General features: G+C 40.0%; 1 protein-coding gene across 2 annotated transcripts; it reads left to right on the forward strand.

Moving 5' to 3' along the window:
• Positions 1-9,170: 9,170 nt before the first annotated feature.
• Positions 9,171-13,299, forward strand: ccna1 (cyclin A1). Of its 2 annotated transcripts, none has more exons than XM_078265844.1 (9): positions 9,171-9,437; positions 10,433-10,641; positions 10,762-10,981; positions 11,068-11,183; positions 11,320-11,546; positions 12,220-12,424; positions 12,550-12,663; positions 12,770-12,903; positions 13,083-13,299. In XM_078265844.1, the coding sequence occupies exons 2-9, from the start codon at positions 10,456-10,458 to the stop codon at positions 13,174-13,176; spliced, it is 1,296 nt and encodes a 431-aa protein (XP_078121970.1). In that variant the 5' UTR covers positions 9,171-9,437; positions 10,433-10,455; the 3' UTR covers positions 13,177-13,299. The 2 variants fall into 2 exon arrangements, with proteins under 2 accessions (XP_078121970.1, XP_078121971.1); XM_078265845.1 differs by having other exon boundaries at positions 10,483-10,641.
• Positions 13,300-13,544: the final 245 nt, after the last annotated feature.

The following is a 13,544-nucleotide window of genomic DNA, read 5'->3' on the forward strand; positions in this document are numbered from 1 at the left end:
TCTTTACAGTTTCAAGGCAATGACACTGACTCCCAGCGGAGACTACTTTGCCGGAAGGAGAGCGGACAGCAGCAAACAGCAGTTGCTGCAGCTGTAACTGGGTCGAGTTGCAGCTACAGCAACTAGAACCCAGGAAGATCAGAACTTCTATCTGGCGGAGGGACCGCAGGGAACGCTAATATTACTAGCTAGCTCACGGCGAAAGAGGGGGGAGCGGACAGCAGCTCCGGTCTGGCTGGGTTTGAATTGCTGCAGCCGCTACTAAAGGTCCACAGCATCTGTGGGTGCCGGCTGGGTATTAGACATTAGTTCAAGTTGAGAAAATATATTTTTGTGATTTGGGTGAACCAACCCTTTTAAAGTGCTTTCTTTTAATTGTAAGACTATGTGGCTGTTATTGGAATTAAACACTCCAAATATAGTTCAGTCTCCTCTGATCTAAAACACGTTTTGCACTTCACCCTGAATCTCATATATGAGCTTGTTAGCACCTTAATGATATTCATGAAGGTGTTAATCGTGTGGCAGAAGACACCTGTCCCTGCACTGTGAAGGGGAAAAGGCGCCTCCTCTTTCACAGATGCTTCTGTCCTCTGCCATCTGCCCGCTGACACAGGCACCAGAGGGGAATAGCAGCATTGGAGAACAGAGAGAGTGGAGATGAGAGGAAGATGACTTTATTACACTTCCAAATCCAGCTTTCACTAACATCACATGGCTGGTATTCATGTGTACTTCACACAAACATTTGACAGGTCTGGGATTCATCTGATGAGCATATATCCGTTTGGGAATATTTTCTTAATCTCAGCCACCCAAAGAAAATAAAAGTTATAAAATATTTTTAATGACACGCTCTAGGCAGTTTCGCTAGTGTTGACAGTGTTGAGGGAGAAACCAAGGACATAGGAAAGGAACATAATTTAATTATTCAAATAATTACTTCCCCTGACCTTCACTCTACCAATCACACTCTGCAAGACCGTTTCTAAACCTATCACAGGGAATCATTACACTCACACAATTCTTTATTTTCCTTAAGAGGGAATATGTCTGGCAAAGCTAATTATGTCTGTGGGACTACATGTGCTTGTCTCTGTGCAAACTCAAGTGTGTTTGTGTGTTTGTGTGTGTGTGTGTGTGTGTGTGTGTGTGTGTGTGTGTGTGTGTGTGTGTGTGTGTGTGTGTGTGTGTGTGTGTGTGTGTGTGAGAGAAACTGAGAGAGGACTGAAGGATGGAGATAAGAGCTTTGGCTTCAGTTGGTTTTTGTCACTAATCCCAGAAGGCGTGGCCGCCAATTTCGTGTCATTCCCTGATAGCCCAGCATGTTCTGACTCCATGCCATCCTAACACTGCCCTTGTGAGGACACCAGTCTCTGCACTGCATGTTAATTAGGGGAAGACATGCAGCAACTAGGGGGGTGCAACTGCATTTGGGAGTTACTGTATTTTGAGCTAAAATGTGTGTGTATGTTGGTTTGACAAGCTCATTCTGCTAAACTCAGGGGAACACTTTTACACTTAGATAACAGGTGTCAAGATATTAGTTGCAAATATGTTAAAATGTCTAGATATTGTTGATACACTACCAGATATGCTTTACGTCTCTGGCAATTTGCAAAGCTCCCTGCTGAGAGAGAAGCTCACAAAAGCAAAATTAAAGAATTGAATGAGCGCAGGAAAGCGGAATGTTTTACTTGTCTTCTGCTTATTGCATGAAACAGTAAACAGAGAAAGTCAGAGAAACAGTAAGAATATAATATATTTTTTCCATGTCTCCAAGATGGTGTGCAGAATTATTTGTGATGTTCAGTTTGGTTTTCAAAGATTTTGCAGATCAGACAGCCAATAAATATGCACGGACTACACTCCAGCTTTTCGTGTCATGCCAATCAAAATGAGCCCCACAGATCTGACGGCATGGAGCAGGGAAAACATACTGAGGCATAACTGTGACACACACACACACACAAATACACACACACACGACAGGCAACCTGACAGGCGAGTACTTGTCCAGAATAACAATGAGTCAGATGGATATATGATACTACTGTGGGGAAAGGGGCATAAACTGCAACGCATGTTAAAAAAAACACCCTAACGTGAAGTGAAACCACTGCTCTACTAAAACCTTTACCACTAATAGTCTTTGGCAAATTTGTCTGATCCCTCTGAAGGGTATACACTCTAAATTCATGAAAGAAGAGAAGAAAGGAAAAAATGTCCTCAAAGTCAGATTCATTTGAATATATGAATAATTTAGTGCACCAAAAGATGTGGGACCCTTAAATTGCAAATAAAAATGTCCTTACTCTTCAGACATTCAAAATTCATACTGCATGAAGAGACGGGTATATATATGATGCACAAGTTAGGCATAAAAGGTATAGAAGACACAAGGATAAAAGCTACAACATTTGTCTTTGTGCATAATTACTGAGTCGGTTTAGGTATTCCTACATTTCAGTCAAACAGTGAATATTACTTTCTCCCCTTCTCTCACTGTCTTCCTCAGATTCACTCTAAACAGTTAATGAATTAAAAGCAGACCCCAAAAGTAAACAATTAAAGTTGTATCAAATGTTTGTCACATCATTATGGTTATCACCACATGCTGTGATATTCTATAAAGTTTCACCCTCTGGTCATTGTGTGTGTGTGTGTGTGTGTGTGTGTGTGTGTGTGTGTGTGTGTGTGTGTGTGTGTGTGTGTGTGTGTGTGTGTGTGTGTGTGTGTGTCGCCTTATTATTCCACCATCATAAGACAATAAGAGCTCTCAGTCTTGACAAAACATCCCCCTTCTCTCTCCGTCCTCATTTTCTTTTCATGCCCCTGGCTCATTACAGTGATGGGCCTTTTAATGGAGGAGATTGGCACCAAATTTCCACATAATATTCCCCAACATAAGGTACTTTGATCTGCATGAGGATCATTCAATAAAGCATTCTTAATGCACAAAGACTGTGTAAAACATGTGACCTCCAGACAACAGACGAAGAGCAACATAGATATTGCCTGTTGGTTATTTTTAACTTGTGATCACTACTCCTCGTATTTGATGTAGTTTGTTGGTGTTTGTCAGGAGTATTCAAACTCTTCCCCTCCACACATTACATTATTTTTCAGATTTTACTTCACTGCAGCTTGTCACAGACAATTTGGCCTCTTCAGAGTTCTGTTGTCTCATGTTGCTTTGAAAACTTGGATATCAAAGTGCTGATTGCCAGAGCAAATATATGCTGCCAATTGACCTTTAACCTAACACGACCCATCTTTGTAGCAGTGTTTATAATTGTAACAAACAAGGACTGCCAGACAGTAGTTCAAGTTTAATCTGCCTGAAATGACAATAAAAGTTGCAATCAGCCAATTATTTAACTGTATTCTAATGATGTGTTTTCCTGAACTATTTACTAACATGGCTGGATATTTCAATCCATCTTTGAGTAGTTATGTCTGAGGAATGACGGGGAGTGGAGTATTGTGTGTAAAACGACAGACACTAATAAGAGATAACTGAGAATTGACATTGACTGAGTCTTACATTTGGATTGACTCATGATCAGTTAATCAGCTTCTATTTCTGCCTAAGGCGATGGGAAAATGCCTGTTCAACACGGGTAAACCTCAGCAGATTAGGTTGCCTTTTCATCTCTTTATCCTGCAGGTTAGTAGCCTCTTTCGTGTTTTCTGAACACTTTTTCTTTGCTCAGGGTGAGAGACAATCCCAGTCATGATCCCTCCCAACAGGGCTAACACCAATGAGGGTGCTGCCGAGAGATGAGACGTCCATCCCCAGCGGGGAGGATTTTCCTGGATGGCACAGTATTTTAGAGGTGATGCTTAAACCCCCCCAATCCATCTGGCCCAAGCCTGTCACCAGCAATACATCACATTAATGAAATGGCAGCAGACCAATGCTGTCTGTCATAAGCAATCTGCATCTGCTCAGGGACTGAACGGAAATGAGGAAGAGGGATAAAAAGACAGAGGAAGGCAGAGAGACTTTGTTTCCCCCAAGCAGGTGCCATGTGTGTGTTTTTGCTCACTCCCTTCTTTCAGCACAGTGTGACCAGATAACGATTTTATTTTGAGAGGAGAAAATAGCCACAGCAAGCCACCTTATCGCTCATCTCTACTGGACCAAATGGATAAGGATATTTCATCAGTTCTGCGGTAGAACAAAGTTCCAATGCGTAAATTACTCACTGTGCCGAGCCTTGGCACTCAGTCTAACTGGTATTGATATCTGTTTCAGCTTCACAAACTGTGGAATTTTACACAAACATTTACATTTGTAAACTACACATGGTTGTGAAAAATGTGCTCTTCACACAAAGTGCAACTACTGCATAAGAATAAGATTCAGTAGGTCTGAGAAAAGTGACTTAATTATCTTTGACTTATGATTATACAGTATGTCCAGATAACAACACATATAATCTTGTCAAAATGTAATTCTGTTAAAATGAAAAATGCAATTAATTCATAGGGCTGGGACGGTTAGCGCATTACCGCAATACCGCAGTCACGTGACGCCTACCGCGGGTCTGAGCTCGTCATCGTCATCACCGCAAAAAAACATTGGCCTGTGCACGTTGTGTCTAATAACATGGATTCATTGATTCTAATGACATGGATTGTGTCTGATAACATTGTATCTTATATGGATTCAAGGTTTTCTAAACAAAATTTATCATCAAAAGATGGAGCAAATCCGACCTTTCGCGAGTTGGGGAGTGCAATGTTCCATGACACATAATAGCATTCCATTCGTGTTGACTATAAGGCCTATATGTGAGAGTACCTGTGTAATGTCTTGTATCGGAGAAATGGCTTTATTTCTCCGTTCTCAGCTGAGGTAGACACATTAACTAGCTTAACAAGCTGCAGTGTTTACCATTGCACATTAGCCTAGCAGCTAGCGGAGTTTCCTTCTGTTTATAGCTTTATCCCGATAAAATGGCACGGTTGAATTTAAGCCTGCATGCACGTTTCGTAGCCTAAACAGAGCGGCTTATATTGGTAGAGAGCGCAACAAGTTAGTGAACTGCCGAGTCGCCCTCTCTGCTCTCTGTCTGCTCAGCTGCTAGACGGGCTACACTCGGCATTGTCGGCAAACTATTTAATTTATATTTTACTTTATTGACAAAAGAGCTTTCTGAACTGCCTGTGGAATGGATCAACGGAGATGAGAGAAACCATTGTTGCCCTGAATGACAGCAAAACTCAGTAAAGACTCTCACTCTTGAGCTGAAATGGAAACACTGCTGCAAGCTTTTTATACAGTCTATGGCTGCAACTTATGTTGTAAGGTTTAAGCCGATGTTTTTTCGGGGGTAACTCCATTCACTTTGCCGGTAGTATTGACAATAGATAAAGCTACCGTGTCTTGAGAAGGTCTAGCTTGTTGTTTTATTGTTCACTTTACATCAACTTTGCTATCTCTTTTTCCTCTCGCTTTTCCTCACAGTGGCACTCATATACACTACGCTCCGTTACCGCTCGCTCTCCTTGCGCGACCACACGGCCACTGACGTCACTCACTTAAGGCACCCTGCCATTCTGGCTCTAACTTACGCTACTCTTGCAAGGGGGTTGCAGTATACCGCTCTACCGCGGGAATTTCTTGCTTTTCAAAAAAAATCCATACCGACCCAGCCCTATTGATTCATGATGTTTGCCCTTTAAATACCAAAATTTATTACAGGCAATATTATCTTCCATGTTATTAAAACTACTTTTTCCAAGTGTAGTTTTGGTATTGGCCATATTTAATTGTAAAGGATTTTTTTTTCAAAAATCTTTTTAGTTTTGGAGATTGCACAGCAGTTACTTTTTTGTTGTCTTTCACAATCTTTAGCCTTTATTGTTTTACACTGTTTAAAGTGCCCATATTATGAAAAAATCACTTTTTCTAGGTTTTGGGGTGTTATTTTGTGTCTCTGGTGCTTCAACACACATACAAACTTGAAAAAAAAAAACATCCATCCTGTTTTGAGTGAGATATGGGTTTCTGAATGTGTCCTGCCTTCAGTCTCTGGGTGAGCTGATCAAAATCGGCAGGGCTTTTTACGTCACTAGCCAAAACGAGGTGGCTAACCCTAGCATGCTAGCGCTAGCATGCTTGCTCGTTCTGAATGGCAAAACACTGCTACAACACACACTAGTTCACCATAATCTACAAAAGAACCACTTAGCTACATGTCCCTATTCTGCAGGTATTCCACGCAACGTTGGAAGTGTGCCCTCGTTTAGAAGAAGTCTCTCGGCTAATCCTGCCTTGTACTACTGAAGTTGTAGAAACAAACAGCTGCTAGAGGATGTGATCTTACCTAGCTACTGCACATGTGCGACTGCCAACCAAGATGTTACAGCAGTGAGAGGTCTCACTCTGTAGGTAAAACAGAGACCTGAACACACAGGGTGAAAAGAGGAGCTGCAGCAATGTGCAGTACAACAAAAATATGGTGTTTTTTGAAAATTAAATCATGTAAACCTATTCTAGTACAACCTCAAAATACAATTATGAACCTGAAAATGAGCATAATATGGCCACTTTAAATAACATTACGTCTATTCTGATATATATTTACACTCACAATCACATTACATTATTACACTGTTGATGGAATTACCATTATGAATTACATTTTGTTTAGTAGAATCAAAATCTGTGTCTGACATGGTAATGTAAAAATATACAGTAATGCATTTCCTATGTTGTGGCACAGCAGTAGTTTTTACATGCATTTCTGGACTGGAAAACAAACATGTTCTGCTTTAATCTGGCTGAAAGGATGGCCAATGTCATCAACCAACACTTTTCTGGAGGATTTCTGCTTGATAGCAGGGGGAAAATGTTCCTCGTAAGATAAGTGTATGTGGTTTGAGCAGGATAGATTTCCTCAGTGATGGATTGAAATACACAATAATAGTCAACATATCTGAGCAAGGATTAAGATTACAACTGAAATCCAACTGAATTATATAAGGAAAGAAAGAAAAAATAAATTCTTACATTTCATTAGAGGTGAAACCCACTGTCCTGGTCAGTGAGGAGGGTAGCACATTGTACAATGATAAATGCAGACACACAAAAACAACAACATAGTGCACAGAAATGGAAGGAGCGTTTCATCAAATACAGTCGTAGGGAAAGTATAGGAGTGACGGTTGGTTGAAGGTTCAAGAAGCAGACTTGTGACCAAAAAAATGCAAATTGGAACTCTTAATCCCCTGTTGCTCCACTGGAGCTGCTCAGCAGCAGCAGCAGCATGACAGCACTGTGCTTAATGCTCCTGGGTCCTCCCAAGCTCCAATACCTGACTCTATAGTTTACTGGTTGTAGTTCTTGCTGTGACTAAGATGTGATAATAATCATCATTACAAGAATCAATTCAGGCAACACTAAACATTCAATTGGTTTTCAGGTAAAGCAAGACACATGCTACTTTGAGTCACTTTAATGAATGAATATTTCACTGCTTTGCACCATCTTCATTCCTGCAGTTTAAGTGAGCAAAGGTTCTGCGGTAATTTGTGCAATTAGATTTAACAGGGTCACAATGTCATATGATCAATTATAAATGTATCCAAAGTTACTCTTATTTGACTTCTTCTGGTTGTAGCCTCGTGATTAGACTGCATGTGTGGTTACATAATCTGACAAGCCCTAAAATAGTTATTTGACATAACATGTCAAAAGTCTGCTTAATTTACTGCAGATGAAATACATCAGACCATTATTACTGAAGAGAAAGCCTGCCATCTGATGGACAATGTAAAGCTTGCAGGCGCTTGGCAGGTCACTCTTTACTGTGTGTGTGTGTGTGTGTGTGTGTGTGTGTGTGTGTGTGTGTGTGTGTGTGTGTGTGTGTGTGTGTGTGTGTGTGTAAGAAACAGGAAGAGGTGTGTCAAGTGCAAATTGGCAGTTTAAAGAGAAAATCCAGATTTGTGAGCATGAACAAATCACAGTGAAATTGACGATAAACTGCTCTATTAATGACATCAACAAATCTCAGATGCAAATCTTGGACACAGGGAGACAAACTGACTACGCTCTTGTGAAACAGATGGGACACAAATATAATTATTATAGCACTCTGCTAAGCAAGCAGCTGTTTTGCAGCTCTGTTTAATAAAGGTTTGTCATTCTGGTGATGTGAGACATTTTGATGTGAACCAGAGGAGGTGTTAATGTTAGCGCTATAGAATTAGTTCCGCACATTTCTTTTTCATTTTAGAGAATATTGAGAAGCTTCACTTTCACTGCCCCATCTTTCTCATGTATAGAAGTTTAAATTATATTTTCCCAATTATGTAAGCATACTGAAATCTGTTTCATTAAACTAGCAGATTGTTCTAACTACTGTGATTTCTCAGAAAAACTTTATTGTTCTACCACCTGTCTCCACATGTTTAGGCAGTTCACTTAAGAGTAGACTCAGTACTATCACCACTGTTATCACCTGCCCATGGCTCTACACTTAGCTTACAGTAGCCCTTCTCTCTTCTAAACTCAAGCCCATCTTGGCTGCACCTACTCAAAGTGCGACACTGCCATTCTTAGTTAGTTATCAACAATCCATACATCGTTTCATGACATGGTGACAGAAGCTCTCTTCAGATCAGTGTCTAGAGTGACTCATCGTCCACCACCACACCCAAAAGTCTGCTGTTGTTGAAACACCCCAAACACGTAGCGGAGTGAATGTTTCTTATCACATTCAAAACCAAAGGAAAGTCACTAACATTAGATATGTATAAGAAAGATACATTATAGTTAGAATAAATCAAAACAAATAACCAGCTGTAAAAACAATGAAAACGGACTTGTTTCAACTAATCCAGGGATGTCACACAGTTATCATATTCAAATAACTATTTCATTTTTTTTTTTTTTTATACAAGTAAAGTAGGCCTATAGGCATTTGGCTGGTAAATGGTGCTAATTTTGAACCCTGATCACAACCTTTGAGAAAACCAATCCAATCATAAGCGCTCTATCAAACCATATCACTTGTACTTGAGGTAGTCATACAAACCCACAGTAATAAAAAAAAAAAAAAACTTTATTGATTTAAATTAAATTACAATGTCATACATCCAGTGAGGGATTTCTGACGCACGACGTCGTCGACTGTCAGCTGTTTCGTTCGGGCACGCGATTGACAGAGAACCGTTCGGAGTTAACAGCTGATTAGCTTGCAACGAAACCGAGAAAACTTCCCCCACTGGGCGAATAACATCCGACACCCAGGAAACTCAAGTTGCTTGAACGCAGCGAGAGGTCACTGTTTGTCTCCAAGTAAGCTGCCGATAAGAAAGTAACCGGTCATTTCTCCGCTTTAGTGGAATGCACTGTGTTTTCGCTTCCACCGTCCTGACCTAAGGTTAAGCTGTGAACTAACGCTACGTTGCCCCTGGTTATGGTGAGTTTGCAGTCAAGAACAGATGGTAGCCGGTTTTATATTTGAAGCCGACAGGAAACTATTGTTGAGCTGTGCTCTGTGACACTCTAAAGCCTGGGGTTTCTACCTGTTTGTCTTAGCTTTGTGTATCTGTGATTGATGGACATTGATACATTCTTGTAACCATGGTAATGATGTTTCTGAAATCTTCAGTCCACTTGCGCGCAGGAGAACGTAAGATGTGTGCACCCTATTTCACACTTCACTCAACGTTAACCTATTAAATGTTCTCTGCTAAATATAAAGGCATTAATCGTGCATTTGGCAACTATATTCACAATCACTCATTTCATTGATTTTTCAAGCAGAATAGCCAAACATTCACTGGTGTAGCCTCTCAAATTTGATGATTTGATAGATGCTCTCTGTTTTCATATATAATAGTAAAGTAAATACATTTGGGGTTTTAAATGGAAAGAATTTAATATTAATATTTGAATATGTCACCTTGGGCTCTGGGAAATGTATAATGCATACATTTTATAGACAAATTATTAAAAAATCAATCAATCATTCAAAATAATTGTTAGTTGCAGCCCTATTTAGATGCTGTGCTTTGGTCAGGGAGGCCATAACCACCTAACCAATATGACTACCATGCTGCTGTGGTTTCCAACATAAAGCGCTTACTAGGTTGCACATATGAGTTGATAAGGGTGGTGTTTTTTTGTCAGATTGTTTCATTTGAATAGTTTTTTAGAGCTAAAACAACCTAGTATTTTACAATAAAAAGCAAATATTTGAAAATAGGAAAAAGTACATAATTTGGTGTCCCAGTTATTATAGTTATCTTGCGACCCCTTAGATTTATCATAAAACCCCTTTTGGGGCCCCCAGCCATGTTGGGAACCAGGCCTACTATACGTACAGGAAACTGACAAATAATATGGTGTCTTTCAGGTGTATATGTGATGATTTACGTACCTGTTAAACCTTTTTTCATTAAATGTTGTTAGTTACTTTCCCTTTCCTGTATGCCATGGTGACCCCATCTCCCTGTTTAAAGATGAACTTCAGCACAAATGCCCATTGCGGCAGTCACACTAGCAAAGAAAATATTTCACCTCCAAGCAAAATAGATGCACTGCAGGTCCAGCGAGCCAAACAGCGGACAGTTCTCGGTGTGTTGTCAGAAAACGATCAGCGTGGCCGATCCTTCAGCCAGGTAAGTGAGAAGGGCACAGTGGAGAGCATTACATTTTGTGATTTTTAATTCATTTCCCCTCTTAGAACATTCACATTTCAACTTAATGTGGAAATCATGTTGACTCATTTTTCTCCACAGGGAAGCCAATTTTCCAAACACAGTTCAATCTCAGACAGCTCCCAGCTCACCTTTCTTGGCCGTCCGTCCAGTTCTAACTTTGATGTGTATGTTGAGGAGGCTTGTGAAGTTGTTCTTGCAGAATCGGGTCAAGAAGTGGTCTCAGACAGCTATTACCTGGATGCTGAAACTGCTGCCCTGCAAAATCCAGATTTGGGATTCCTGCTGGAACTGAGTTCAAGTGAGTTTGGAAAATACAAAAACATGTAAGACTTTTTTTCTTGTTCAGTCTTTATTATCTTTACCTGACTGCTTTTACTCTTGTAGGTCCGTGCCAGGATGCATCTATGCAGTCTGAACCAGATAAATCCCTGATGTCAGAGGAGGTGCTGTGTGTTTCCGAGTATGCAGAGGACATTCATCTGCACTTGAGGGAGAGTGAAGTGCGAAATTATGTGAACTATGAGCACTAAATCATTTCTTTCATATTACTGTGTATGGGCAGGGCATAGTTATGAAGTTTTGCTCCTCAGTTCATTGCAAATACCTCATGAAATCTGCTTTTATTTCTAATGCCAGCTGAGGTCCAGGCCAAGGCCAGGCTACTTAGACAGACATCCAGAGATCACCAACGGCATGCGGGTCATCCTGGTGGACTGGCTGGTGGAAGTTGTCCAGGAATACAAGCTTGGTTCTGAAACTCTGCACCTTGCTGTCAACTATTTGGACCGCTTTCTCTCCTGCACAGCATATGTGAAACGGGGAAAGCTGCAGCTGGTCGGCACAGCTGCATTAATGATTGCTGCGTAAGCAAGTCTGTCTTTCTAACAATTTGTTATGTTTCCTGTTCAGTCACTGATTCGTTAAAAACATTTTGTGGTCATGGTAAGCATCACCTTATGGAGTTGAATTGACTTATCCCTTGTGTTTTCCTCGGGTCAAAAATTATATCGGAAATATGGGTTTTTTACAACCAAATTGCCCCAAAACAACTTGGATGCATGTACGTTGTATGGAACCCATGAAATGTTCTTCGCAGGTAAAATTATTGATTACTTCCATTGCATTTTGGGTGTTTTATTCAATTTCATAGCATTTGAAAAACCTTTTTTTAAATGGATTTAAAAAAGTGTCCTGACTGATCTTTGACATAAACCAGTCTGTGATTCACTCAACATCCTCTGAGCTTAACTATTAGTCAAAATAATTCATAATTTCTGCCCTTTTTTCAAAAAAATTAGGTATAATGTCATTTGAATTAGGTTTATTGACCAGGAATAAAAAAAAAACATTGAAAAAAATGTTTAAAAATGGGGCAAAGCATCAAACAAAGCAACAAAAACGTCGGAAACAGGTACAAAGAAAGTTCATTTTCAATTTTGACCCGGAAGGACAGCAAGTTCATGGTCGATGGGAGGACAAGGGTTAATAATGGATGACAATTTACAAGCTGATGTTGCCTGATCTATCACCTTGTAGAAAATATGAGGAGATCTTCCCTCCTGAGCTGAACGAGTTTGTGTACACGACAGACAGCACCTACACTAAGAGGCAGCTGGTTCAGATGGAGCATGTTTTCCTAAAAAGGCTGGCATTCAAGATGGCAGCCCCTACCACAAACCAGTTCCTTCGCCTTTTCATGTCCATCCACTCAGTCGGTGCCAACACAGAGAACCTTGCCCTGGTGAGCAAAATCAATAACTCAAATGCCAGCTAGAATTTATATTTGTGCCCACTGCCTTTGAAGTTTCAGTTTTCCATGTCCCTTGATTGTATTTTGATTTGTTGATGTGTTTTTTCTGCTTCTAGTATATAGCAGAGTTAAGCCTGCTGGAAATTGATCCAATCCTGCAGTACACCACATCTATAGTGGCAGCTGGAGCCTACTGCCTAGCCACTTACACTGTAAACAGAACTTTCTGGGTAAGTTTGTTCAGATCATTGTCTTGTCCCTTTTTTTTATGAGGATTTCTCAAGGAATTAGTCAAAATGTAATTTTAGGTTTTTTTTTTTTTTCCTCATATGGTAGCCCGATTCACTACATGTCTTTACCGGTTACACCACGGCTGAAATTGTGCCTTGCATGACTGACCTCCACAAGCTATACCTCAATGCAGAGAGTCACCCACTACAGGCTATCAGGGAAAAGTATAAGAGTTCAAAGTAAGGCATAGTTTATATGAAAATGTATATACATATCAAGACAATTTTTCAAACAGCTTATGTAAACTACAGGCCTTTGGGCTCTGTCATGTGTAGTTTGCAGATTGTTTGGGCTGTTAATGCATCCAGGACACAATTTTCCATCTCTAAATTGATGTCTTTTATCTCTCCATTTACAGGTATTGTCGCGTTTCATTGATCACTGCACCTGCTGTTCTGCCTTTCCTACGAGTAACTTCCCCGCCCTTCTTTGACGCTTCTCCTAGAACATAATCACAATGATACCAAAATAAATGCAGCTGATTCTACAGCAAATCCCATATATGCCAATGCCACACTCATCTGGACTTGTTTATATTTTATGCAAATACAATAAATTATTTTTAATAAAACCTACTTAATGACAATTTGAATAATTGGAGACGAGACATTCATACAAAAGGGTTTTAAAGGTGGTAAGTCATCAGTTATAATATATACCTATATTTAGTTCAGAATGATATTGTCTTAAAATCATGAATTACAGCATCTTCCATATCTTTCAGAGTGATTTTAAATTATGTTCAAGCATTTTTGTGAGCTTTATTTATAAGACATTTTATGTCTTAGCCTACTGTATTGCGAAAGGAGTAAAACAAATG

This window comes from Sander vitreus, chromosome 13, assembly GCF_031162955.1.
Source record: "Sander vitreus isolate 19-12246 chromosome 13, sanVit1, whole genome shotgun sequence".
Classification (NCBI taxonomy): domain Eukaryota; kingdom Metazoa; phylum Chordata; class Actinopteri; order Perciformes; family Percidae; genus Sander; species Sander vitreus.